This window comes from Hirundo rustica, chromosome 2 (assembly GCF_015227805.2).
Source record: "Hirundo rustica isolate bHirRus1 chromosome 2, bHirRus1.pri.v3, whole genome shotgun sequence".
NCBI lineage: Eukaryota > Metazoa > Chordata > Aves > Passeriformes > Hirundinidae > Hirundo > Hirundo rustica.
In genome coordinates, this window is record NC_053451.1 from 111,400,841 (window position 1) to 111,425,386 (window position 24,546).

Genomic DNA, 24,546 nt, shown 5'->3' on the forward strand with positions numbered 1-24,546 from the left:
TTGGATTCCTGTCACCTTCTTCTGCCCCTCCTTCTAGCAGAAATGCAATGGTGAATGAGCACACTGAGAAAAGATCTATGTCTTCACAATCATGGCATTCAACTTTTCTGCCTTGTGGTGCCTCTCCAACCACCACTGGCCTCATACTGAAATGAAAATATATTCTGCAAAAATTTTTAAGCAGATATACTATTTTTCCTGTTACCTTGGATCTGTGCAAGTTTAAAGCAATAACGTGTGTCTTTTCCCTGTGCAAACTGGTGATGCTGAAAGTTTACCAGCAGCCCCCACAGAGACTGGGAATGGCAGCTGCCTGCACTTACTTCTCCCTGATACATCAATGCTCAAATGATGGGTCTCATCTACAGTTTCATTATTTAGCACAGAAATGAAGGGAGGAGTCAGCTTCAAACTCTCATTTCGTGAAGTGAGCTTGGCCCCTGGAAGCAGTTTTTGAAATCATCTCCATTCTGCTCCTGCTAACTAAAATCATAGAATCGTTAAGTTTGGAAAAGACCTCCGAGATCATCAAGTCTGAACGTTGACCCAGCACTGTTAAGACCACCACTAAGCCATGTGCCCAAGCACCACATCCACCCTTCCTTCCTCTGACCCTTGCTTGCCACTCACTGCATCAGTGTCTCTGACACGAGACTGCAGCTCAGCCACCACAGCAAAGCAGAAGAAATGAGAAGAGCGGCTGGAGGGCGAAATGACCCAAACAGGAAACTCCCTGGGCTGACCCCACTCTGCAGAACTCTCAGCTAAGGCAGGAAGGTGAAGGAGGAGTTCAATATTTTGGTCCTCAGCAGCATCACTTATCTCAGGGGAAACTTAGCCTCCCTGCCAGGCAGCCAGCCTGGAATTGGGTATTCCCCGGGATTTCCCAGCTAACAATAAGTAAAAGTCTGACAAAGGAACCTCTTTGAAGTGAGGCTCATCTTCCTGCTCTAGCATGGAAATAGGGTTTTCCCCTATTGCACCAGTGGCTGTCCAACAACTCCACAGGGCAGCACAGACTCCCAGCCGGGCAAATCCAAGTGGTTAGCAGGGGAAGTTCAAGGAAACACCTTGGCTTTGCCCCCAAAAGCATCAACACCGGGCTTTCACCTTGCAGAAGGCAAGAAACAGGATCAGCAAGGTTTTACCATCCCCAAAGGCTGCATTTCCATTTCCTCATTTTTTTATTAACCTGGAGCAAAGCCAGCAGTGTGAAGCAAGCATGTTTGGCCCAAGGAGGATGCACAGGAAAGCGCTTTAAAGGAGAGCAGTGTGAGATCAGAAACCATACTGCTGAACACAGCCCCCACGCTGGCTGGAGCTCGCCCAGTCCCAGCTCTGTGCCCTGCAGGATCCAGATAGTCCCGGTGCTGGCCGGCGTTTCACTCCCTTGCCCAAACTCTCCACGTTCACGCCCTGCTGGCACGCTGCCATCTCTCCTCTCCCAAGGCAACTCTCCCCTGGGCTTGCCTCCTGCAAAATTACACCTGCATCCAGCCTCTGCTGTGACAATCTCTCCCAAGCCAGCCAGCACAGGGGCAGCCAAGCCAGGCTCCTGCTTGGCTGAACCCTCTGTGCTCCCTGAAGCACCCTGGCACAGCGATGTCCCTTTAAAAAGGCACATCCCAGGGTATGGAACGGTTGTGTTACGTCAAGGGACAGCACCGGGATCAGGTGTTCCCTGCCATGTCCCTATTTTTAGAGCACAGGCGCCTGAGGCACACACACACCGGCATTACAGCAGCATGAGGCTGTGACTGTATTTGAGCACCCGGCAGCAGCCAGCGTGGAGGAGACCCAACTGTACCCGGTGGAGGCAGGGAAAGCTGACTAAGCAGGGATGCTCGGGGAGCACGTGCTCAGGATGCTTTCAAGAGGAGCTGGCCAAAAGAGGAAGAAGCCCTGTCAGTCCTTCGTTTGCCCGAGGGGCTTGGGGAGAAATGAGGCGCCTGCCACACACCCCAGGAAGTGGCACCAAGCTGATTTATACCCAGCTGAAGCCATCCAAGCATTGCACAGCTGATCAGATAAAGGTGTCCTTAACAACTGCTTTCAGCATTCTCCCTTGCCTTACATGTTCTGGCCCTCTTCTTTCCGGGAAAATCAGGGGGTGAAAGCAGACGGCACCGGAGAGTAGGAGTGTCTGTGTTTCAGTTCCTTGAGAAGCTGGAGACTGTTTGAAAAGGAAATCCAGCATGCACATAAAAGCTGTGCAGGAGAGACCATCATCCTCCTTACCCCAAGTCTGGAAAAAGGAGGTCGGTAGATGTGTTAGGACTAAAAATTCCCTGCCTGCGCAGAAATGAGACTTCGGCGCCCAGCAGCAGACAGCTTTTGGACCCTCCTCTCACCTCTTGGCTCAGCTACAAAACCACCTTATCCACAGGAACAGCCCCACTGTAAAGCCACACAGTAGAAGTGTTTGGCACAAGACTCGAGGCAGCACACCAGAGGCAGCAGCTCTGAGTCTTCCCCTCCAGGGCACTTTCAGAAATGAGGCAGTCTTCTCCCTTCAGCCTTCAGGATGATGCAGAAACTTCTTTCCAGATGCTTTTCCCACACTGACCCGGTGCTCTGCTCAAGACCCTTTGGGTGGGGTCCTGTTCCCCATCAGAAGAACAGTGCAGTTTAAACACCTCAGTGGCAACTGGCTATCGTAAGACATTATACTCCTAATAACAGCCCCAAATTAAAACTCAGGAGTTCACAGCAAGAATTTCCTTCCACAAGGGGAAGGCAGAGAGGGTCTGCCCAAGCCCAGGGAGCCCAGCCTCTTAGATTCAAGTTCCAGAGCTGTGCACAAGGGACATTCTGGTCACTGCTCCTTTAAATCCTCCCAAAATGTGCTCATAGTTTTAATGATCCACATTAAAACTAAAGCATTTCCCCTGGTACTATTTTCCTCCACTCTGCAAACTCCCATCGAAAAAAAGAATTCAGCCAATTCAATTTAAAAGGATGTCAAAGGAGGGAAATGATTGAACCTATTCACAATCTAACTAAAAGATGGGGCAGAAGGTACTGTGAACACCACTTTTAAACCCTTGTCCCACCAAAAGCACCCACCAGATGTTTTCTTGCAACATGGAATTTAGAAAGCCAATACGGATTGCACCCCAGATTTCATCAGCTGCTTGCCTGCACCTCTACCGGCCCTGCCCCACTTTGGAAACTACACCCTCCTTTCATAAACATTAACGAGATGAAGCTCGTGTCACAACCAGGCACAGAGTTAATGGGAGTCACTTTAGCATCTTCATTTCTCAACAGTTTTATTGCCTTTAAGAAAATTTTTGTAAAATATAAATACAAAGGCAGAAGATTTACTTACAAAGTTAAAACACAGATCTCAAACATAAACACACAATTCAGAAAATTTAGTTTATGTACAGTTTCAAGCAACTTCAACATATGTTAGTTTTTCAATATTTTACAAGGTACAGAAAAAATAGTTCAAAGTCTTTTTTAAATAAAGAGCATAAAATGTTTAAACATATATAAACAATCCGGTTTGATGTGTGAAAACTAAATTTCACAGCTTTTAAATTAGGATATAAAAGTTCTTACAATTAGTTGATGCGTATGGATATGGTTTAATTTATATTACAAACTATTGAATTATATTCAATAGTGCTTACCTGGCCAAAGCAGGTAATTCTGTAAACAAAAAAAACGAAAATAATATCACCAAGTGCCTTACCGAATTCTATCTCCCAAACAAGCCACACGACTTTGATCACATCACCTAGAAAAAGTATGTTCTGTGTAATCAGTGCTTTGTATGAAACAAAGTCAATGTGTGTGGGTGTGTTCTTTAAAAAAAAAATGTGTTCTGAGTAATAACAAACTTATCCCAAAGCCTGTGTGCATTTAAAGAAACATTATATAACAATTTTTGTAAAAACCGATTGAAGTTAAAAAAAAATTCTTCCAAAATCCATCCAACTGGAATTCAGATCTCTTATATAAAGGAAAGATATTTTCATATTTAATAGTGTCCTTTCTTTACAGAAACAATTTCATTTGAGCACATATACATAAAGAAGTAACTGTATAGAGCACTGTACATTAAATGGCCTGATGGTTCACCAGAGGATGTCGAAGGGAGGCTCCTCGTGCGGATGCAACCAGTGAAGCTCGGAGCCGAGCAGAGTCTTGAGCTCGCTTGTGAACTCCACCAAGTCCAAGAGCTCTTTGCTCTCTGGGTTAAAAGCTTCAAGGTCCGTAGCACAAGAGAACAACTGGCTGAGGGAAGTCTGTTTGTAAAACTCTGCCTCCGTGATGGTGACGACTTCCAGGTTGGGGAAGTTGCAGCGGAAGATGCGAGATGACATTTTTAGCCTCTTCACCACGTCCGAGAGCAGAAGCCAGTTCCGCGGTCTGCGGAAGCAGAGGAGAGAGAGGCTCCAATAACTGGCAGTAAATGACAGGATTCCTGACTCTTCCCCACATCGCCGTGTGACAAATCCCCCCTGCTCCCACGCCCACAAATCCCCCCTGCTCCCAATCCCTCTGAAATCGAGGCTGTCCCTCAGGGGTCAAACGTAACAGATGAGCAGGTGTGTGTGCATTTATTCAGAGTACTGCTACCTGCAGCTTTGGGAAGGGAGGATCCAGGCATGCACAGGCACTGGGACCTGTAAAATTTGGGCTCCTCAGTGCCCCTGTGGGCCAGCAGCCATCCCAACTCAGACACCTAAAGGTTAGCCCACCAGATCCTAACTTTCATTTCACAAATAAGGAGATGGCTTACAGTTACAACCATAAAATACAGCATCCCTGACTTCCAGAGATGCCAATATTAAATAGAGGTCAACAGTAAGTTGAGGGTTTTTTGTAAAATAAACAACACAGTTTTAAAATTCAATCTTTGTACTCATCCACTTCAGGGAATTTAGATCCATCACCCATGTAACACAGACACACTAAAACCCACACTCCCTCATGATCAATATTTAAAACCAGCTGTCATCAGAATTGGTGTAAATGGTTAACAACAGTAGTTTAAAAATATAATTTATATCTTGAATATAATAGATAAACAACTTTCCAGGTCTTTGCTTATTATTAAGTATCATAGGATCTTCCCTAAGACACCTTTTGTTTGTTCCAATTCAGAGGTTTAAACCAGTTTTGCTACAAAGTCTAGAAAAGCAGTAACGGTGTCACTTTGTCATCCACAAAAGCGTGTCCACTCAGCAGCAGAAGAGAAAAGCCCACGAAGTACAATTAACAGCTTTGAAACACGGTGCCCAAATTTAAGTGCTAGAAGCACTTCTATTTTGGAAAGTTATAAACAAGATGCCTGTCTGGGATGAGGAGAGAAATTTGTGTTCAAACATCACTTGTACCACTCGGGAATACAGCAGTAAAAACTGACCCTGACAAACAGCCTTTTCCTTCTCACCTCCTATTAGTTTATTTCCAAAACACCCCAGCAATTACAGTATTGATTTCTCATTTACATTACATAAATACAAACACTTTTCCCCACCAACACAAACTGCTACCAACCCAAGCAGATTACCTTGGCTGTTTTTATCCCAAAATTTGTCTTTGTTCTTACCCCTGAGAGAGACACACTTGAATGTTGTAACACGGTAAGGGAGGCTCGTCCAAAAATTCAAATTCAAACACATCGCTAAAGCCATCTTCATCTTCATCACCTGGGCCAGGAGGATTTGCCAAGACATCAAATCCAGATTCATCTTTTGGATCTAAATAAAATTGAATAAAGGTGCTAAGTCAGCAACGAAAAGACTGTTGCAGATCTTGCTTTTTTTCCCCAATAACGTGATCTGTAAACAAAATCAGTTTGCTTCCCTCCTAGCTTCCTCCACCACAACAACAAAACCCCCGATGTTTTTACAGTCTCTGCATACAAAGAAATAAAGGGCAACATTTGCTCACCGCACACAGAGCTGCCATAGAAATCCCAGCACAAACCAGGGTCATCAACACTTCGACCTTGCAGGTCAGTTAAATACTCTGGAGAGGAAAAAACAACAACAAAAACATACTGATGAGAACAAAAAGCTGGCAAGTTAGGAGACCACGCGTCACAGAGCCTCAACATGCGTCCTCCATACCTTCCATCAAAAAAATCCCACACCGTATTCCTGGCACACGTGCTACAAACAGCAGCATACATACTCCATTCCCTCACATCAAATATTGACCCACCACATCAAATAATCACCTAAGGTCTAAAAGGGACAGACTCAAGCTTCAGGTACTGAGAGCAGTATCTTATTTTTGTGAAGACAGGGTGTACCACATTTTTTTGGCCTTCACAATTATTCTGGACACCGATTTGAGGGTGAAACTGTGGCCCCAAATAAACTGATGAAAAAGGTTTTTCCACACAGCTATGTTCAGAAGATGTAATTTTTTTCTACAGATATAATTTGAGAGGATTTACAAGCTGAATTGATGAAAAGATACTGGGATTCAGGATGCTAGGAAGTCATAGATACTGGAATTTACTGGAGTCCTGAAATACCTGTGTGTCTTCTATACTACACCATTTAAACAGGTAAACAGATGAGTATTTAAACTCATGGACTATGAACACTGCAAACAGGCTCAGAGGTAAGTTATTAGGGGATGCAAGTTTCTCCATCCAAAACTAAGAGGAAAAACAACTCCTAAAACCATGTTATAATATGGATATGTTTAAAGACAAGAGCCTTTAATGTATTTTTACAGTATTTCAGATATAAAACAAGGCGGACTGGCAAAACCAAAAATAGTCCAAGATAAAAAGCAAGACCATGGGAAAACATGAGTATGTTTAACAAACAGCTATTTGAATTGGCAAGTTTCTTATTTTCATTTCAAGCAGAAAACTGAAGGCACCGAAACAGCCCGCTGACCTCCTACCCACCTATCAAATCCAACAGTGGAATAATCCTTATGACTTATTAGGAGTTTCAATTAGAAGGAGCCCCCAGGCATGATTGTGCTTCCCACATGCAACCTCTGGGTTTTCGAAGGCAAAGAGGGAGCTACTGCAGCCCAGCCCAGCCCAGCCCACGGCTCCTTGGCATGAAGTCACCCCTGCCAGGCAGGAGGGACTTTTGGGGCACAGGGAACAAGCCCCCATCTGCCAGGACCAGAAAGCCCCATGCAGTGTGGGCACAGACCTGTGAGGAAGGTCTCCATGAGCTCACTGTGGGTCATTTTCACGATGGTCCTCCCAGAGTAGGTTGCAAGCGTTGGATCAGCACCATAGGACAGCAACAGGCGGACAATTTCCAAGTGGTCGTTTTCCACAGCGTCGTGGATCGGTCTGGCGTGAAATAAAAAAGAAAAATCCCGGGCGTTACGTTTTGACTCAACAGTATTATGCAAACGTTTCTGACAAGAAACTTCTGACTGTAGATCGAAGTTATTTATAGAAAGCAACCCTATTAATACAGCTGCCAATCATCTTATTGTCGGTTTTACTTGCACATCATCCCCCTCTCCTCTTGTCTTCACTCAGACTGCTCAGGGCACATTACTTCTGTTACGTCTACTCCTTGCTGTACACATTTTGGAGGGACAGTAAAATAATTACACCGCTGTAACAGAAAGCAGGAGTTTGTGTGAAGCCTCACAAACATCATTTTTGCTGCAAGTCACTCTACCGTTCCAGATCTCCGCCAATTTAACGGCGTGTCGTGGAGCAAGGCTCGTTCAGCCTGCCTCTGGGCAAGCATGGGAATCAGCTACCCGAAGCTCCTAAATTACGTACACAAAAATAAGTTATGAAAAATTGCTAGGAATTAAACTTCCACGCAGAACATCCTCCTTAAACAGTACTCGTGAATATATCTGCAGCACAATTCAACCCTTCTAATCAGAGAATAGAAAAACATGTTATTTTAAGTGTAGTCCGCCCAGAAATTAAGGCATTTCATGCGGCGTGAGCAATCCATACAAGCTCAGACATAGATTTTGTGAGCCTTCAGAAGGATTATTCATTAATACACAGGCCTGCAATTCCAGGTTTAGAATTCCTTATCGCTAATTATAAATCGCATTAACTTTTGCCTTTAAAATTGATTATACGTAACGGGGAGTTGTCTGCAAGTAGAACATATTACCCTTCAGACTAATGAAGATGTGTTAAAATCCCATCTTTTCCTTAGACAGCAAGAGCAGGGAACTAAAAGCAGAGTCCAATGCGTGGGCAGCGATCGTGGCCGTCCAGCTCTGCGCAACACTCCTCCTCTGGGCTGTCAACACCGCTGCCCCCCAACAAGGCTCTCAAGCTCTCAGGGAGCTTGTGCGAAAACGCAAGGAAGGACTTTAACCAGGATCACACGCTGCCCTCCTGGAAAGCTTCCACAGTGATGTTACCACGGGAAGTCATCTGGAAGCACAGCCAAGGAACCTCTCCGCTCAGTCTCCCGATCTGCCAAGCAACGCTCGGCGGACAACCAGGGCTTCAACTCCCTCCTGCCAAGAGGTCACATCCCAGTGCTCCTCCCTCACAGGGAAACGTCCCCTGGATGTCACCACGGCTTTGGCATGACCTGGCATCCACGGAAGCTCAGGACAGAGGAGGGAAGGATCCTCTCAGTCAGAAGAGGATGGCACAGCAGCGTTTTCCCATCTATCACACAGCACTTCTGGTAGGAGGGGGAGGAGGGTGACTCTGGCAGGTCTCAAAAAGATGTTCCAGATGTATTTACTCCAAGTACTTCCCAGTAGGCCCTGACTTAGGGTGACCAGCGTCTGCTACATGTGAAGGGCTCTTGCTTGCACCCATCTTGCTGGAAAGCAGCGTGTCATATCAGTTTTGACAAGTGCACAATATACTGACTTGAGGAGGTGCACCTGGGGCTCAGTGGTTTGCTCCCTATGGAAAGAGAGCTTATCCCATGCTGCCTGCCTCCCATACACCCCACGCCACCAACAGAGTAGAGAAGCAGGTGGTCCCCGAGCTGCTGAGTACAGTCCTCAGTCCAGCTTGTGCCAGTCCTCAGACCCTTGGCAGCAGAGAGCACAACACGTGGACACCTTCAAATCCCAATATACCACTCTTTGGAAAGCCACCTTCACATTTTAAGACCAGAGAGGTCCATGAGCATCCCTGGCAAAGGGTCAGGATATCCTTTCTCAGTTTCCAAGGGAAGGTCTAAAATAACACCGAAACTTACGCATTTGAGACAGACAGTGTTGGAGGAGACAGCATTCCCAGGATTCCCCTGCAAGTCTCATCCTCCCACCTCCACCTACTGACTCAGTGCTTCCCCACAGGGAAGCATCACATCCAGGATCTGGCCAGCGCTACATCACAGTGTCACATCCCAGGTGACACCAAGCAGGAGGCAGCAAATAACAGAGGTGCCGACAGGGAGGCTGCAGAAGTATCGTGTGTTTCTTGCTGTCAGCAAGCATCTGAGCCCTGAGCTGCTGGGTCACGGCACTCTGAGCATCTACAGCAGGAAAGGTCAGCCTTGCTGCAAACCCTCCTGTCCCCCACTGGGCACGAAGCATCCCTGGCTGAAAGTCTGGCAACAGGCACCAGGAGCAGATCAGTGTTAGAGCTGTTGCCAAGTGCCGGGAATGCTCTTTCTCCCCTGCTCCCTTGCTTTACTGGAGTCTTTAATTTTGAACTTTTTTTTTTTTTTTTTTTTTTTTTTTTTTTTTTTTTTTTTTTAATTTTATTTCAGAATTACGATTTTCTGGTTTTGGGAGGGAGTTGAGGAGTGTTGTGGGATTACTGGTTTGTGGGTTTTCTTGTTTGTGTTTGGGGTTTTTTTTAAACTGACTTACCTAAGTGGCTTTTGAAGCAGTAATGAATTCAAGATGATCCCCTAACTTATTAAAAACAGCATCTAAATCACCGCCCAGCGTTTCAATTGATTTAACGACACTCAGACGAGTTTATTAAAGGGTGCCTGGGCATTCCCCAGGAAGGAAAAATTGCAGCACATGGGCTGTAACCCTGTGATGGAGCCTCCTTCTGCCTTTTTACATGTCACCAAGCCCAATGTGGTGCTGCAGACAGAGGCAGCAGGGCAGGCAGCAGGGCAGGCAGAACCAGATTCGTCATCTAAGAGTACACAGGGAGTTTGCCTGGGCATGAGAGGGGAATTTATAGAGGCAGAGGGAAGGAAAGGCGTAGTAAAGCAGTGCGGAAGAAGGAAGAACAATAAATAGAAGGAAGGAAAGAAAACACTGGCAGGGATGGGGTGGGGGGGTGGAGAAGGAGATTCCCCATAGATAAGTTAAGGGAGAAAAGGCCAAAACATAGCACTGACAGACTCTTTTACTGGCTAGAACAGCTTCTTGGCAAGCTCACGAGCGGAACCATGCAAAGGCGCAGCTATTTGTTTGCTTCTCCCAGCAGGGCCAGCAGAGGAGGGAGTATTCTTCAGTCTTGGCAGAGTTTAACCATCCTCTTTGTAGGATGCAAAAGCAACTACTGGAATAGGCAACTTTTTCAGATGTGAAAATAAAAGAAGATCCCTGGGAGTCCTCTCCTGGGGTGCTCTGCCATACAATCTCTTCCACCCTGAGTATTGTGGAAATAAACACTCTCTATCCCTAACGGTACAGTAAACGTAGCACAGCTAGTTTCTAAAACAAACCCTTCGAAAGGCCCCAGAAGGATCTGGGGACATTCGAGAGCTGCAATATCCTACAAAAGACACACATCTCAAAACCCTCTCTTGTGTACCGCCGAATTCTTCCTACTATTTTTACTGCCACCAGAGTTAGGAAAACATTTCACTGGGGGTTTATCATTCCACCACCAAAATTATAAACTATTTAGACCAGCCAGGGTTTGCTCTCAGCCTTTCAGGCACCACCAGAACTCTCCTCGCTGCAGCACGAGGAGCCTCGTAACTCGCCGAGCAATGCCACGCTTGGGCATTTTGTTTTCGTTTCCGTCCGCTCCGTTGCGCAAGGCTGCCCCACGGAAGAGGCAAGGCACGAGTTGCAGGAGGGCAGCTACGCAGGCTGCCTCTCCTTTAACGCAATTAGCTGCTGGAAGGTATGGCTCTGCCAAGACCAGCTGAAAGGACACAGGAAGAGAGCCATCTTGGCATGGTCCTCGCAGGGGAAAAAAAATAAAAAATAAAATAAAAAAAAGGCTGAGCTCATCAGCTGCCAGCGGGAAGGATACAGCAAAACTGGCTGCGGAGCGAGAATCCAGCCAGAGAACTCGGAAGCAACGTGGAGCCCTCGCTAACAGGCAGGGGACTGCCTGTATTTTTGGCATGTGGCTTTGTTTCTGTAATGGCACGGGTTCAGCTGCAGAGGTAAGAGGAGAAGAACAGCGAGGTAAGGCCAAATACACGCGGCAAAAGTCAGCTGGAACACGCCTAGCCAAGCTACTGCACTTACTGGGGTCCTGTCAGGGAAGGGAAGCTCTCACCTCTTAAGCACGGTCCATTATTATTTATAGGTAAGACGATTAAGAGCCCTCAGTGACTGCAGCACCTCGGAGACAGGTCTTAAAGATCTCCGGGTTCTACAATAATCTTTGATTAGGCACTAATTGAGCAGCAGAGCGCTTGTGTATTCAGGGTCTGCAGGCACTGCATGTGGTCTATCAGCATAGAGTTTAAGGGGAAAAACATCCAGGACCTACCACATTTAGCCTGGCCAGATGTGCTGTGAATAGGGCAGAGGGACATCCTGTGCCGAGCTGGGTGAAGGGAAGCACTGCACCCTTCCTACACCCCCAAACGCTGGCTCCTCCGGTCTGGCGCTTCGTTTCTGGCTTCACCGGGATTTCTGATACTATCAGGAACCAGAGGACGAACGCCTGCCTCATCCCAAAACACACACGGGCAAAGCCAGCACGCCGATCAGAGCACCCGCAGCACTTCACAGAACTTTCCCGCATCCTCCACATCCACACGTTCATCCCGTACAGACCAAAGCCATACCCTCACCGAACACAACTTTTCAGAGTGCCCTCCAGAGAAAGCCGACGGCAGGGAACAGAGGCCAGAGCTCCAGGTGACCCCCCAAGCTGCCTCAGCACCACAGCTGTGCTCACACAGCACACGCAGCTGCATCACACACGGTTACATCACTCCTCTGTGCTGCTCTGCATTAACAGGCTGAGCAGAACTACACACACACCCACTGCCACCGTCTGCAGGCTTCAGAGCCTCCACAGCACGGCCACAAGTACCTCTGGGTAAGCCAGGCGGCAGAGCGGGAAATAAAAAGGATATTCAGAGTCATTAAAAAAGCAGGAGAGAAGGACAAGTCTTTGATGGTGTGCTTTTTGGGTTTTGTTTGGGTTTTTTTTGTTGTTGTTCTTTTTAAGACTTTACTGAATTTCTAGGGGTTGAACACCTTCTGGAATTTATTTTTAAAAGCAACACAGCTGAGGAAGACTGACACATCTTTCCTCCTGAAAGTTAAAGAAGAAAAACTTTCAAGAGAGAAATGTGACTTGTCTTATGAGTGTCCTGACTTACTCTACAGAGACAGAGAAGTCTGATCCTGCCAAAAGGCAGTGCATTACACAGATCCAAAGTTCCTTACAGAAGCTTCTGCTCTCTGTCCTGCCCAACTCAGACCATCTTCCCTCTGTGTATTAGTTGTGTTTTGGATTCCTGCTGTCTGTTGGGCGGCTTTCCAAGTGAAAAGTAAGTCTGCCCTCAGAAAAGAGAGGCAGCAGCACGCCGAGTTCTGACATTACCATCTATGATCAGATCATCATTATGTTAATTTATAAAATCCATTTTCCTTAAAACAACTTCTCAGGGTACACTGGCCAAGTTTCTTTCTTGAAAATCAGCTCCTTCTGTGACTAGAAATCAAAGGTGGACTCCGAACTGGCGGGTGATTAAGACTGCTCAGACACTTCCCAGGGATGATTTTCTATATAGATTATCCCAGCGAGTGAGACAAAAATAATTTAGGATTCTTTTTACGGTACCTCACCGCTGTTGCACAGGTCACGTATTAAAGGTGAAGGCAGCAGAAAATGCGAGGCTGTTTGTCAGCCTGGGGAGCTCCGAACTCTTACAAAGACATGGGCGACAGAGGAGGAATTCGGCAATCCAGTCGGGGGTTTTAATGTTTCTCCAAAAAGCTTTCCTTGGGGCTGTGATGGGCTGGTGATGGGCCGGGAACAATGGGCCATCATGAACTTTTAATGGACCATCCCAACCAGACCCCTTTTTGTTTGCCTGACTCCTCCCTTCCCAAGTTAATAAATAAAGAGCTTAAAAACAAAAGCAGCAGCCTCTTAGTTACGCTAATTTTACCTCCCTGGCTATTTGGATGGTGATAGGGAAGGCGATAAACCATTTAAGATAACAAGCTGCAGGAGATTCGCAGAATACAAAGCGACCTGTCCCCAAAATGCACAGACTGAATAACGCTCTGCATATGCTCAGGAAGAGTTACCCCAAGGTCAGCCTCACAAAGGTGGTCAAAGAGGTGCTTTAGGAGATACACAAGAAGCTTAAAAAAAAGGTCCGGAGCAGCATTTTTTTCTCTTCAGAGATAAAAAGAAAAGCTCGCTATCTATTCTGCCAGCACAGGAACTAAAGCACCCCTACTATTCTGTGAAGGAAACTATAAAAAGGGCTAATTCGGGATTAAAAAGAAAAAAAAAAAAAAAAGAAAAAGAAAAAAGGAAAAAGGAAAAAGAAAAAAGAATAAGTAAATCAAAAATATCAAATGAGCAGATAGTTTAACCGTTCAGCAAACGACATTTTTGTACAGCATCTACAGGATTCGCACACCCGATCGCCACAAAAGCCTGAAGTGCTCTCAAAACAGAGTGTTAACCCTGCTAACAAGGCAAAACTCCACTCTTTTGGCACAACTCAAAGGACCTGGGGGGCACGTGAGCAGGGCTGCAGCTCAAGTATCACTCCTTCCTGCCCTGCAGCTGGCAATTCCACTGACTAACAAAAAAATAAACCAACCAAAGCACAGCTTACTAAAATTCCCAGAAAGAGAAAGAAGAAATTGCCCCGAACTCGAGTCACAACAGCAGCGTGTCCCCACCGCTCTGCTCAGCAGAGAGCAGAGGAGGTCACAGCGCGTCCTGCCCGCCGAGCAGCAACAAGGCAGCGCTACCTGCTCCGAGCGTTCCAGGCAGGGAAAGGCAGGACCAGGGGAGGATGAAGGACGGGCACAGAGGGAAGGGAGGCAGGGACGAGCCGGCGCTGGGGCCAGGGGTGCTGCTAACCTGGTTCCATCCTGAGCGCTGCAGTTGACGTCCGCGCCGTACTCGAGGAGATGCCGCACGATGCTCAGCCAGCCCCTGGCACAGGCCTCGTGCAGGGCACAGTAACCCGCGTTGTCACGATGATTCACGTCACACGCCTTGTTTTCCAAACAGTACAGAACCACCTCCTGCGAACGGGAAGGGAAAAAACAGATGAACGCCGAGTTACTTCTTGCCGGGTAAAGGCGCGGATTTCTCCGCCTGAAGGAAAAGGGTGGGGGCAAAGAGGCTAAAGACAAAATCCCTAGGATATGCTACGTTACCCTCGATGAGATGGGTCAGTCAAAAGGAAAATAAAAAGGGGAGCTGTTGACAGCCCTGTCTGTTCAGGAGACACAGCAGAGAGCACGACTTCCCTGAGCAGACTAATTTGGGCAAAGTGACACTGAGAGCTCCGTGCCCTGCGTGACCCCGTAACCGCCAACATCAGGAATTGTCACAGAGGGAGAACGTAAAAATCTCACAGACGAAGCTCACAATGTTCCACTTCTGAGAACTTCTACACGTAAAGCCAGTGGGAAGGTTCTTACTCTTACATCTGCAGTTTTTTTTAACAGAAAATTCTGTGAGTGCAACAGCGGCACAGCCAACGTCGGTTTGATTTTAGAAAGAAAAAGTGCACGACCCGAAACAAAACACATTTAAGACACACAAAGGATGGTTTGCTATCAGCAAACAAAAAACAGTCCGGCTCTACCGAGATCGGGGAAATCCCATTTTCACCCACCCCAGCTTTCTGCATGCAGAAGCAAAGCCAGGCGCCGGGTTCCAATAACGAGCCCGGCGCCGCAGGAAGCCATGTGAATTTAACACAATTCATCTTGCAGTCAAATACACCACGCTCCAGAGCCTGGGCCAGGCTCAGCTCCGCGCTGCCGCACAGCCTTGGAACAATGACTGCTCCATCACTCAACCGAAAATTTAGGATGGTGCGAGTCTTCCTCCACTTGTGTCGGATGCGAAAGAAGGCAAAACAAAACAAAACAAAGCACATTTCTAAGAGATGTTCAATGCATAGAACAGCCCCCACGTTCCCAGATTAGCGGTAACCCATTAATCTGGCATTTGAGCGACATCCTTGCAAAGCCAGATACGGCACGGAAGGGGCGAGCGCTTGTTTTGCCAAAACAAGAGTAAAACGACGCCGGGCGCAGCGCATTTGTTCTCCCCGTTTCAAAATAAACCAGAAAGCCCGCAACAATCTGTGCTCTGGGTACACCTGACTCGAGAGCTGGTATCCAGGATACAGCATGAAGCTGCTCTTTTAGCAGGCCCTCACCGACCAGGCTAGAGCTGAGAGCTAATGAGCTGCCTGTCCCAGGCTCCAGAGCATCCCCTCCACCTGCCACGGGGGATGCACCCACCCACCCCAATGCACCCACCCGTTTAACCCAGGACCCCCACAGTCCCACCTCTCACCAAAGAGGGGCTCTGAACGCTCCTGCTAATCAGCCCAAAGGCCAAAAATCAGTCCAGAACAGATGCTCTTTACCCTGCACGTGCTCATGCCTGTGAGAAAGGGCTGTGCAAAATTATACTCCCGAGGTTTGAATTTTCCTTCAAAATCAGACCACCCTGCCACGCAAACCAGCAGATGGATATAGGTAGCAGAGGCAGTTGCTGCATTCAGCACCACTTTTAGCATGCAGTTACCATTTAAAATAGACTTTGCAACTCAAAATAAAAGATGTTTCATCTATTTTTGTAAAAAGGAAAGGCTCGTCCTAGGGTGGAATACTTACTACTGGACAAAAAAGCTAATTTTGTCGGGCAATTCTGTGTTAAGAGGCTATAAGAAGAATGTCATTAACCACAAAATGTAACCATAAAGACCATAAAACTCTACGTTGTTAATTAATTAAATGCCTCATTAACTTTTTTTAACATGATTTATTCAATTTACAAAAAAATTAGCCACCATTGCCAAATACAGGAACATGTGGTGCCACAAATACACTTTTGGTTTCACAAGCATTTCTCACTAAGGTCTGGGGAAGGCTGTGAGAGTGCCACAGGGCAATTCTATGTCTGTTCAGGTGCTCTATTTAAACCAGCATCCTGAAAATCACTCACAGTTCATCCAAAGAGTCAAACTAGAACGTAAGCAGACACCTCCACCTCTGCTGCTTGCAGCTGCTCAGCCAAACTGCACACAGCAGCGTCAAAGTGCGCATATGTGCACGGTCCATCCTCATATGCAAGGAGCTGCCCTTCCTGTGCACTCCTTTTCCAGGGGGAGAGGCCAGGAGCATCCCCCAGGACCCAAAACGCACTATCCCCCCACAGCCAACCTCGAAACACAGCCCTCGGGTCAGGCGTTACATGCTGAGCCTTAACACTTCCTCCCAGCATCACACCAAACCCCTGATGTGCCCTCCACTCCTGGGCAGGATGCAGGAGCCCTACGGGAGCTCTGCAGGGGCAGGATGGTGCTCTGGAGCTCCTGCCCCTGTGGCAGCGACTCTGGGAACTCCCCGTGCCTGGATAAGCCCTGCCTTCACATGTGTAAACACCCTGTCACACACCACATGCTCCACTAATTTCACTGCCCTCCCAGGAAGGATTCAACAACAAACTGATGAGGGAACTTCCCAAGTCCACTGTCATGGTGTCACCCAAGCCAGCAGCCAAGCCCCAGGCTGCCTCACTCACTCAGTCCCCACCAGCAGGACCATGGGGAGAATCACAAGGGTCAAAGGTGGAAAACTCGTGGGCTGAGACAAAGACAGTTTAATAGGGAAAGCAAAAGCCATGCACACAAGCAAAGCAAAACAAGGAATTCATTCACCGCTTCCCATGGTTCCCATGGTGTTCAGCCATCTCCAGGAGAGCAGGGCCCCATCCCACTTAGCAGTGACTTGGGGAGAAAAACAACATCACTCTCTCCCTTTCCCCCCAAATTTATACACTGAGCCATGATGTCAGACGGTCTGGAATATCCCTTTGCTCAGTCTGGGTCTGTCCTGGCTGTGTCTCCTCCCAGCCTCCCATGCACACCAGTCTCCTCAGCAGTGTGGCAGCAGGAAAAGCAGAAAAGGCCTTGGCTCTGTGTAAGCCCTGCTCTGCAGTAACAAAAACATCTCTATATTATCATCACTGTGTTCAGCACAAATCCAAAACACTGCCCCATACCAGCCACGGGGAAGAAAATTAACCCTACCCCAGCCAAAACCAGCACATCCAGACACACACCGAAAAGAAACATAAGGCAGAAAAGACAGCCAGCATTTCCTCTCACATCAAATTCACTACACAAGCCTTCTGTAATTTTTTTCCGAAAAAGACTCTACGCTCCCTGTAATTCCCTCTTCACAGAAAGTAAATTACAGTTTTAAGACTACCATTATCTCGAGTCATTTGTTTCAAATGTGGAAAGCAGGACGGATTTGAGAGTGGCCATACACTGGGATGGGCTGGTAACATCCTGCTGCAGCAAGGCCTGGTGCAGAAACTGAGGAAGGGAAAGGCAAAGCTCCCCACCAGCTTCATCAGGGATTTCCAGGGCTGAAGACCATTCGCTGCACTGTCTTTAAGTAGCCCTGCTGGCTGCAGCCCTGCAATTTATCTGACCAGACACAAGCCACGCTTGTCCTTCGACATCTCACACTCGGGTCAGCCTCACACACAGAGTCGGATCCGCGTGTGTCCTGCTTCCTGCGGTGATCTGGGGCACATCTGCACCGTGGGACTGAGAGCAGGACAGGGCTGATGGCCTCGCAGCCTTTGGGCTCCCCACGGGTCCGGGAGCGATACACGCGGCTTGCCAGCGCCTCTGTGCGCTGAAGGGTTTGGAGTGGGATCTCTGCACAGCCTCGGGGCATCCCTGCTGCAAAGGCAGGCAGGCTGCCAAGGGCAGGCACGAGCTCATCCGGTCTCAGGGCAATCCAGCATTCCTGCCAGGGCTCGGCGGTGCCCTGCGGTGCCAGCCGCTTCCAGCTCCGAGTCCTGAATCAGCACCGGGCTCTGTCTGCAAGCTGCGGCGCTGATGATGCAAACCCGCCTGCCCTCCCTGCCACGGAGCTGGCAAAGGGCCGCGGGCTGCCCCCGCAGCAGCCAGGGAAGCCCCCAGGAGCCCGCCTGAGGTTGCTGCCCTGCTAACAGGGGTGGCAGAAAACCAACCTGTGTGCTTGCCAGAGGTCACAGACCAGCATAATACCCTGACTCATCCAGATTTTTCTTCCTTTTTTCTTTTTTTTTTTTTTTTCGTAGAGGAATTTCTTCCTTCTCGACCATTCTCATTCTTTGTGCAGACAGGAAATTCAGCTTTCTACTAACTGCAATGGCCTCATCACTATCAAGGAAAACCCCTCAGCTATCTATGAAGCTTCCATGGATGATCAAATTATCACAATTCACCATAGCTGTGGGAGGGTGGCACAGCCACCCACCACTCTGAGCCTTGAAAAACACAGACAGCGTTGGATGCTGACAGCAGTTGGGGTGCATGGACTGGGCTCTTCCCCTGCCCTGCGTTCCACCAGCAACAGAACCAACTGCTGCACGGTCAGCACCGCCTGAACAATCAAATCAAACGAGCTGAATATTTAAGCCTGTTAAAAACACGGTGCTCACTTGAACTTCTGGGTGAATTCAAGCCAGAAAATGAAAATCCCCAACCAGCTGATAATGGGATGGCATGGTTGCACACAATGTTACCCGCACCTTGGCGAGCCTGGGTATCACCAGCTTTCTGCAACCAGCCAATTTGACAGCAGAGAGCTCCTGCTATCAAAGCAAACGGAGAGCCCTGGGCCCCTACTTGAGCAAGATGTCAGCCCATCACTGAGTTTGGGAGCTGCTCCCATTGGGCTGTGCTCAGCGGAGGTGCTGGGCACAGAAAGCCAAGTGCCCAAGCATACCCACCCTGACTGATGCCATGCAGGAAGAAAACACACACCCATAGCTTGGAGCACATGCTACAACTCATTCTGATTTTGGACCCACAGAAAATTAAACCACTTGAATTATGGCGAATACCACAGCACTGTTGTAACATCCACCTCTCCCAGCTAGAGCTGAAGTGCCCTGGGTGAGAAGAAGCCTTTGTCTAAGGTAAACAAAACCTTTCCAATAATCCCTGCCTTCCAGAGCAGGACAAGGCCTTGCTCCACACAAAGCTCTCTCCAGCTACACAAAGGGCATTTCAAGGTTTCAGCAAATCCCCAAGGCTGGGCAGGCCCCACCTGGACCTGGGCTGATGCCACCTCCCCACGAGGGGCTCAAGCCCAGCTCCAAGGTGCGAGCAGCCCTCTCAGCAGCACAGCAAACCCTGCAGCCACGCCGAGGGCAGCAGCCACTCTCTGCAATGAAACACCTCTGCACCAGATCTGAAATCGAGCAGCGACGCTCATACCTACATGCCCATATTTCCCCAATAAAAGCGTGCTTCAAAACGGCAGAGCTAAGGGATTCATCGGTTTCTGATTTTTGTAGCAACAGGGGGGCCCCTTTCATTAGACAACATTGTTCCAGCTACACCAAGCAGCTCCAGACGCCGAGGATAAAGCATGCAGAGTGCTCCTATGATGCGTCTGATCATGCAAGAGGACACTCCAAGCGCTACATCCTGTGTCACATACCAGATACTCCTCGGAGAGAAGAACAAAAATAAAACCCTTCTAAACTACACGCTCTTCGCAAACAACAAAAGCAGAAAACACACAGCTCATTAAAGATCACCATAAAGATTACATGGGAGGGAAAAAAAAAAAAAAAGAGGAAAAGACATTCGTTCTCTTTGCAGATGGTTTATATTTAAAGGGAAGTGAGGGTTACCAATAAAACTTTACCCTTTGCTCATTCCTGTGGGACGCTGCTCACCCTGCATCCCTGCCAGCTGACCCAGCAGGGCTGGGGAGTCATTCCCACAGCAACCTGCCTCCAAACCCCACAGGGAAGGGAAGGGAAGGGAAGGGAAGGGAAGGGAAGGGAAGGGAAGGGAAGGGAAGGGAAGGGAAGGAAGGGAAGGGAAGGGAAGGGAAGGAAGGGAAGGGAAGGGAAGGGAAGGGAAGGGAAGGGAAGGGAAGGAAAGGGAAGGGAAGGAAGGGAAGGGAAGGGAAGGGAAGGGAAGGGAAGGGAAGGGAAGGGAAGGGAAGGGAAGGGAAGGGAAGGGAAGGGAAGGGAAGGGAAGGGAAGGGAAGGGAAGGGAAGGGAAGGGAAGGGAAGGGAAGGGAAGGGAAGGGAAGGGAAGGGAGGCGGCTACAAGTTTCAACGACCCAACCGAAAGCTGCCGATTCACACAATTTCCATCTGTAAAACCAGGAAGAGGATTTCAACTTCTGAAAATTTAAAAAAAAAAAAAAAAAAAAAAAAAAAAAAAAAAAAAAAAAAGAAGTAATTATGGCACGGGGCGCCGAGGGAGCCTCACCTCGTAGCCCAGGCGCGCCGCCCGCTGCAGCAGCGTCTCCCCCGCGTTCTTGTTGACGATCAGGCGCCGCGCCTCGGGCGGCATCGGCCGGCTGGGGGTGGTGTCCTGGGGAGGGCTGGCCAGGGGCAGCGGCGTGGGCTGGGCCACGGGCAGCAGCGAGGGCACCTGCTGCAGGCGCTCGTACGCCTTCTGCTCGTACGGCTTGGCCGGCGAGGAGTCGCAGTCTGAAGTGGGCTCCGGTCGCTTCCTGGCTTTCCTCGTCACCGTTACCTGTCAAAACCGTGGCGGTGGGGGGTGGTTTTTATCTTTGTTTGCACAGTACGGTGACGGGACTGCGTTTTGTCAGCAAGGAATTACGCCCCTCCGCTCATATTTAATTTTTAAAGGAAGACCCCGCTACAGCTTTTAAACACGAGACGCTTCACCCCTGCAACAGCGCCTTCCACTAAAGGTTAAGAAAAGCAAACACAAAATGTGCAAAGCAGCCACAGACAAATCTGAACGCAATCCCCGCTACCCTGCATGCACGACAGTGCGTTAGTTTTAAGCGAGCTGGCTCTGCCTTCTCAGAGGCCGGTGGACAATTAAGTCTAAATAAAGATACCTTATCTTCAGCATTTTCGATATCTGTGGTGTCATCCCCTGTCAGAGATGACCTCCTTCTCCTCTCCTGCAGTGCCAAGTGTTTTGTTTTACACTGACGTTTCCCTGATGGCTTCTCACACTCGCTGTATTTCGGCAGCAGAGATGCATGTTGGAAATCCTCCTCTTCGTCTGTGTACAGCCCATCTGTCTTCCGGCTTTCTTTAATTTTCTGCTGTTTGGCAGCCAACCTCGAGGCTGGAGTACAGCTTGGCTGAGCCTGCCTTTTGCTGTTTGCATTGGTGGATGAAAGGCTCTTCATGTGCGGAGACACCGGGAATACAGGCAAGCCTAAACGGGAAGCAAAGGCATTACACATCGCGCGGTGCGTTAAACGGAAAACGCATCGCTAGCACTTAACACGAGCTCCTCGTCTGCTTAAGAGATCTACAATTACATTTTCAAATCATTAATATTTTAAGCGTTCCACATCCAAACTGTAAATAGCATCTCGCCCGTCGACGCTACGCCGACGGTTCTGGGGCTCGGATAAAAATCCCTGCCTGAAACGCCCCGCGCAGGTGCCGGGCAGCACCAGCGTCCTGCGGATGCGTGCCAGGCCGGCTTGGCAGTGCCACAGCCCGGCCACCACGGGCAGAGCGGAACAGCTGCAGGGAAAAACTCGCCTCCTTACCTAGGACTGCCTGATCGGAGGGGGAACCAACTCCTCCAGCAGCCTGGGCCCCGGCCCGGCTTGTCTCAGTGGGGTGCAAGTGCAGACACAGGCATGGCGAGGGAAGAGGGGACAGGGAGGAAGGTGGGAGCATGGACCAGATTTTAATGGGACAGCACAGGTGGGAATGTTGAGCTTAGCACCGAGACGGCCGTAAGACAGGGAATACCTCCACAGCAGCATTTTGACTTCAAAAACAAGCCAAGAGAAGAAAGTCTACTCAAGGAGCCGTCCCTAAGAAGCTCTGTGCAAGCTCTCTATCAGAAAGCACAGGGATTTTGCAGGAAAAGCAATCAGATAGTTTTTTCCTCAAGAACTCTGTTCAGAAGCGAGTCTTTCTGGGACACTGGGCCAGTAAGGCCAGTGCTCTGCTGCCTGTGGCAGGATACTGACAGGGCTGGGTTTTCTCTGGGGGTTAGTTCCAACAAGCTGGATCCCACAATCTGGGCCACATGCAAAAAGCATGGTTAGTTTTGGGGGTTTTTTTTTCAGAGTGCAAGCAGGCTTACAACAAAACAAGGACAGGAAAGTTGACTTTTTATAGTCCGAATTTCCCTTGGGAGGAGAATTGAGGTGACCTCAGAACCAACTCCTCTGCAGAAAAATTAAAGGTTGCTGGAAAGGAAGGGACACTTCAGCCAAACAATACCACACCAGCAAGGGAAGGTGTGGAGAAAACTTTGAGAACTTGAAAGAGGCTCCCTTGCTCTGAAGTGATGCCACTTTCAGAACAGAAGAGATGGCAGGAGCAAAGCAGCAGGAGCTCAGAGGAGAGACACCCTTACTTAAAGAGATTTGGTCCGGAACCAGTTGGTAAAGAAGAAAATAAAATCTAGAATCCTCTTGGTGGGCAGTTTCACACTTTAGTCTTCCTTTAAATAGATCTGTGAGAGCAGCTCACAGAAGGCTTTCTAGATTAAGGATGAAAACAGAAATCCCTCAGTTCTTTTGAGCCACTTTCTAGAAAAAGACACATACCACGGCTTGCCAAGCAGATGTCAGGGAATTTATGGGACACATGATGTGCAGATTGTTCAGCAAAAATCATCTAAGTTTTTCAGGCATTGCAATACTGAAGGAAGGCACCTAGTCATAGGCTGAGCCTAAGGATGCAAGGCTGTCTTTCCAACTCTGTAGACAGCACGAGGTAAAGAGTGTTTAATTCTCATGCTCCCAACCAACATAATTGAGTGGCACGTGAAAAGCCCAATTCCAACACAGAAGTACCATCATTAACTGCTTTAAAAAAAGATGGAAAGCAACAGTGAGGAGCTCTGGTGAGTGCAAATGGAACAAACAGCTGCATGCAGAAAAACTACAATAGAATGAAAAACTCACAGGTCTGGAGAAGGATAGAAATACTGAAAGGATGGAGGAAAAAAACCACAGGAAGCCTATCTCAAAGAACTGCAGGCTTTCCCATGCAGAGACGCCGAGGCATTGAAAGAAGAAGTTTAATCACCACAAAAAAATGTGTACTCCTGCCTGCAAACTCCACATCAACTCTGTGCTTCACTTTGACCCTCGACAGCGGTGACAGCAGGCACCAGGCTAACCGTGCACCGGAGCGAAGAGATGGACAGCATCTATGCCATGTGCCCAGGAGCTTCAGGATCAATAACACTGCAAGACACCGGCACTACGCAGAAAAAGCCAAGCATCAGCCTGGGAAATGCAAGACAACAGAGGCAGAAAAGCAGCAAGTGATGAATCCTGGAATCCCACCCCATCTTTCTGACCACGTGAAGAGAGAAGAAAAACAAGAGCGAGCAGGAATATACCTAAATATCCATGGAAAAAATAAAAAAAAAAAAAAAAAAGGAAACCCAAACCAAAACCCCCAAAAAACTCAGGCTTCTGACTGATGTGGGTTGTGGCAAGTCTGACTCAGAGCAGGACCTGTCTCCCTTCCCGCAGGAGCGGGCTGCTGAGAGGTCCGCGCGGAAAAGCAGCTGCTGTCGCGTCACCTGAATGCTCGCTTGTTCAGCTCCCACCCCGGCAGCTGCCTCCTCCTGCCTGCCAAACCCGTGGCACCGCGCTGCCTGCGGCCCCAGGCAGCTCCCAGGGGCTGGCACACGCTTCCCGGTGGGCGAGATCCTCCTGGCTCCTCTCCTCCGGGCTTTTGTTTCCACGCCCTTCGGGCTTTCTCCTCGCACGGGTGAGCGGCTGCAGCTCCCCGGGGAGGAGAGCTGGCTCTGCACCACCAGCAGCGCAGGGTTATTGCTCAGCTGGGACCCCAGCAGAGGCCATAGCTTCTGCCTTCCTCACGGGGCTGGGCAAGCAGTGTGATGCCCTGAGGAGGCAGCATGCCCTTGTTCATGGACCCGATGTGCCCTGGAGATCTGGCACAGCAACCTCACTGTGCAACAGGATCACAGAATCAAAACACGGTTTAGGGCTGGAAGAGAGATCATCCCTTAAAAATCATCCAGTCTAACTCCCCTGCCATGAGCAGGGACACATGCCACTGGACCATGTTGCTATGCCCTTGTCAAAAGTCCCTTTCCTGGTGTCCTACATCCCTCTTTTAGGTTCTGGAAGGTGCTATAGGGTTTCCCCAGAGCCTTCTCTTCTCCAGGCTGAACAATCCTAACCTCTCCTCAGCCTGTGTTCAGAGCAGAGGTGATCCAGCCCCCTGGTTTTCTTTGTGGCCCCCTC

At 48.6% G+C, this 24,546-nt stretch overlaps 1 protein-coding gene across 7 annotated transcripts in view; it reads right to left on the reverse strand.

Moving 5' to 3' along the window:
* Positions 1-3,388: 3,388 nt before the first annotated feature.
* Positions 3,389-24,546, reverse strand: part of BCOR (BCL6 corepressor) — a 59,628-nt gene continuing 38,470 nt past the window's right edge. For all 7 annotated transcript variants that reach the window (XM_040055784.2, XM_040055789.2, XM_040055786.2 and 4 more), the window contains 7 exons: positions 21,178-21,506; positions 20,574-20,843; positions 14,168-14,334; positions 7,146-7,291; positions 5,911-5,988; positions 5,567-5,717; positions 3,389-4,380 (listed from right to left, as the gene is read on the reverse strand). In XM_040055784.2, coding sequence (XP_039911718.1) covers positions 4,086-4,380; positions 5,567-5,717; positions 5,911-5,988; positions 7,146-7,291; positions 14,168-14,334; positions 20,574-20,843; positions 21,178-21,506 — 1,436 coding nt within the window. In that variant the 3' untranslated portion in view covers positions 3,389-4,085. The remainder of the gene's footprint in view (positions 4,381-5,566; positions 5,718-5,910; positions 5,989-7,145; positions 7,292-14,167; positions 14,335-20,573; positions 20,844-21,177; positions 21,507-24,546) is intronic.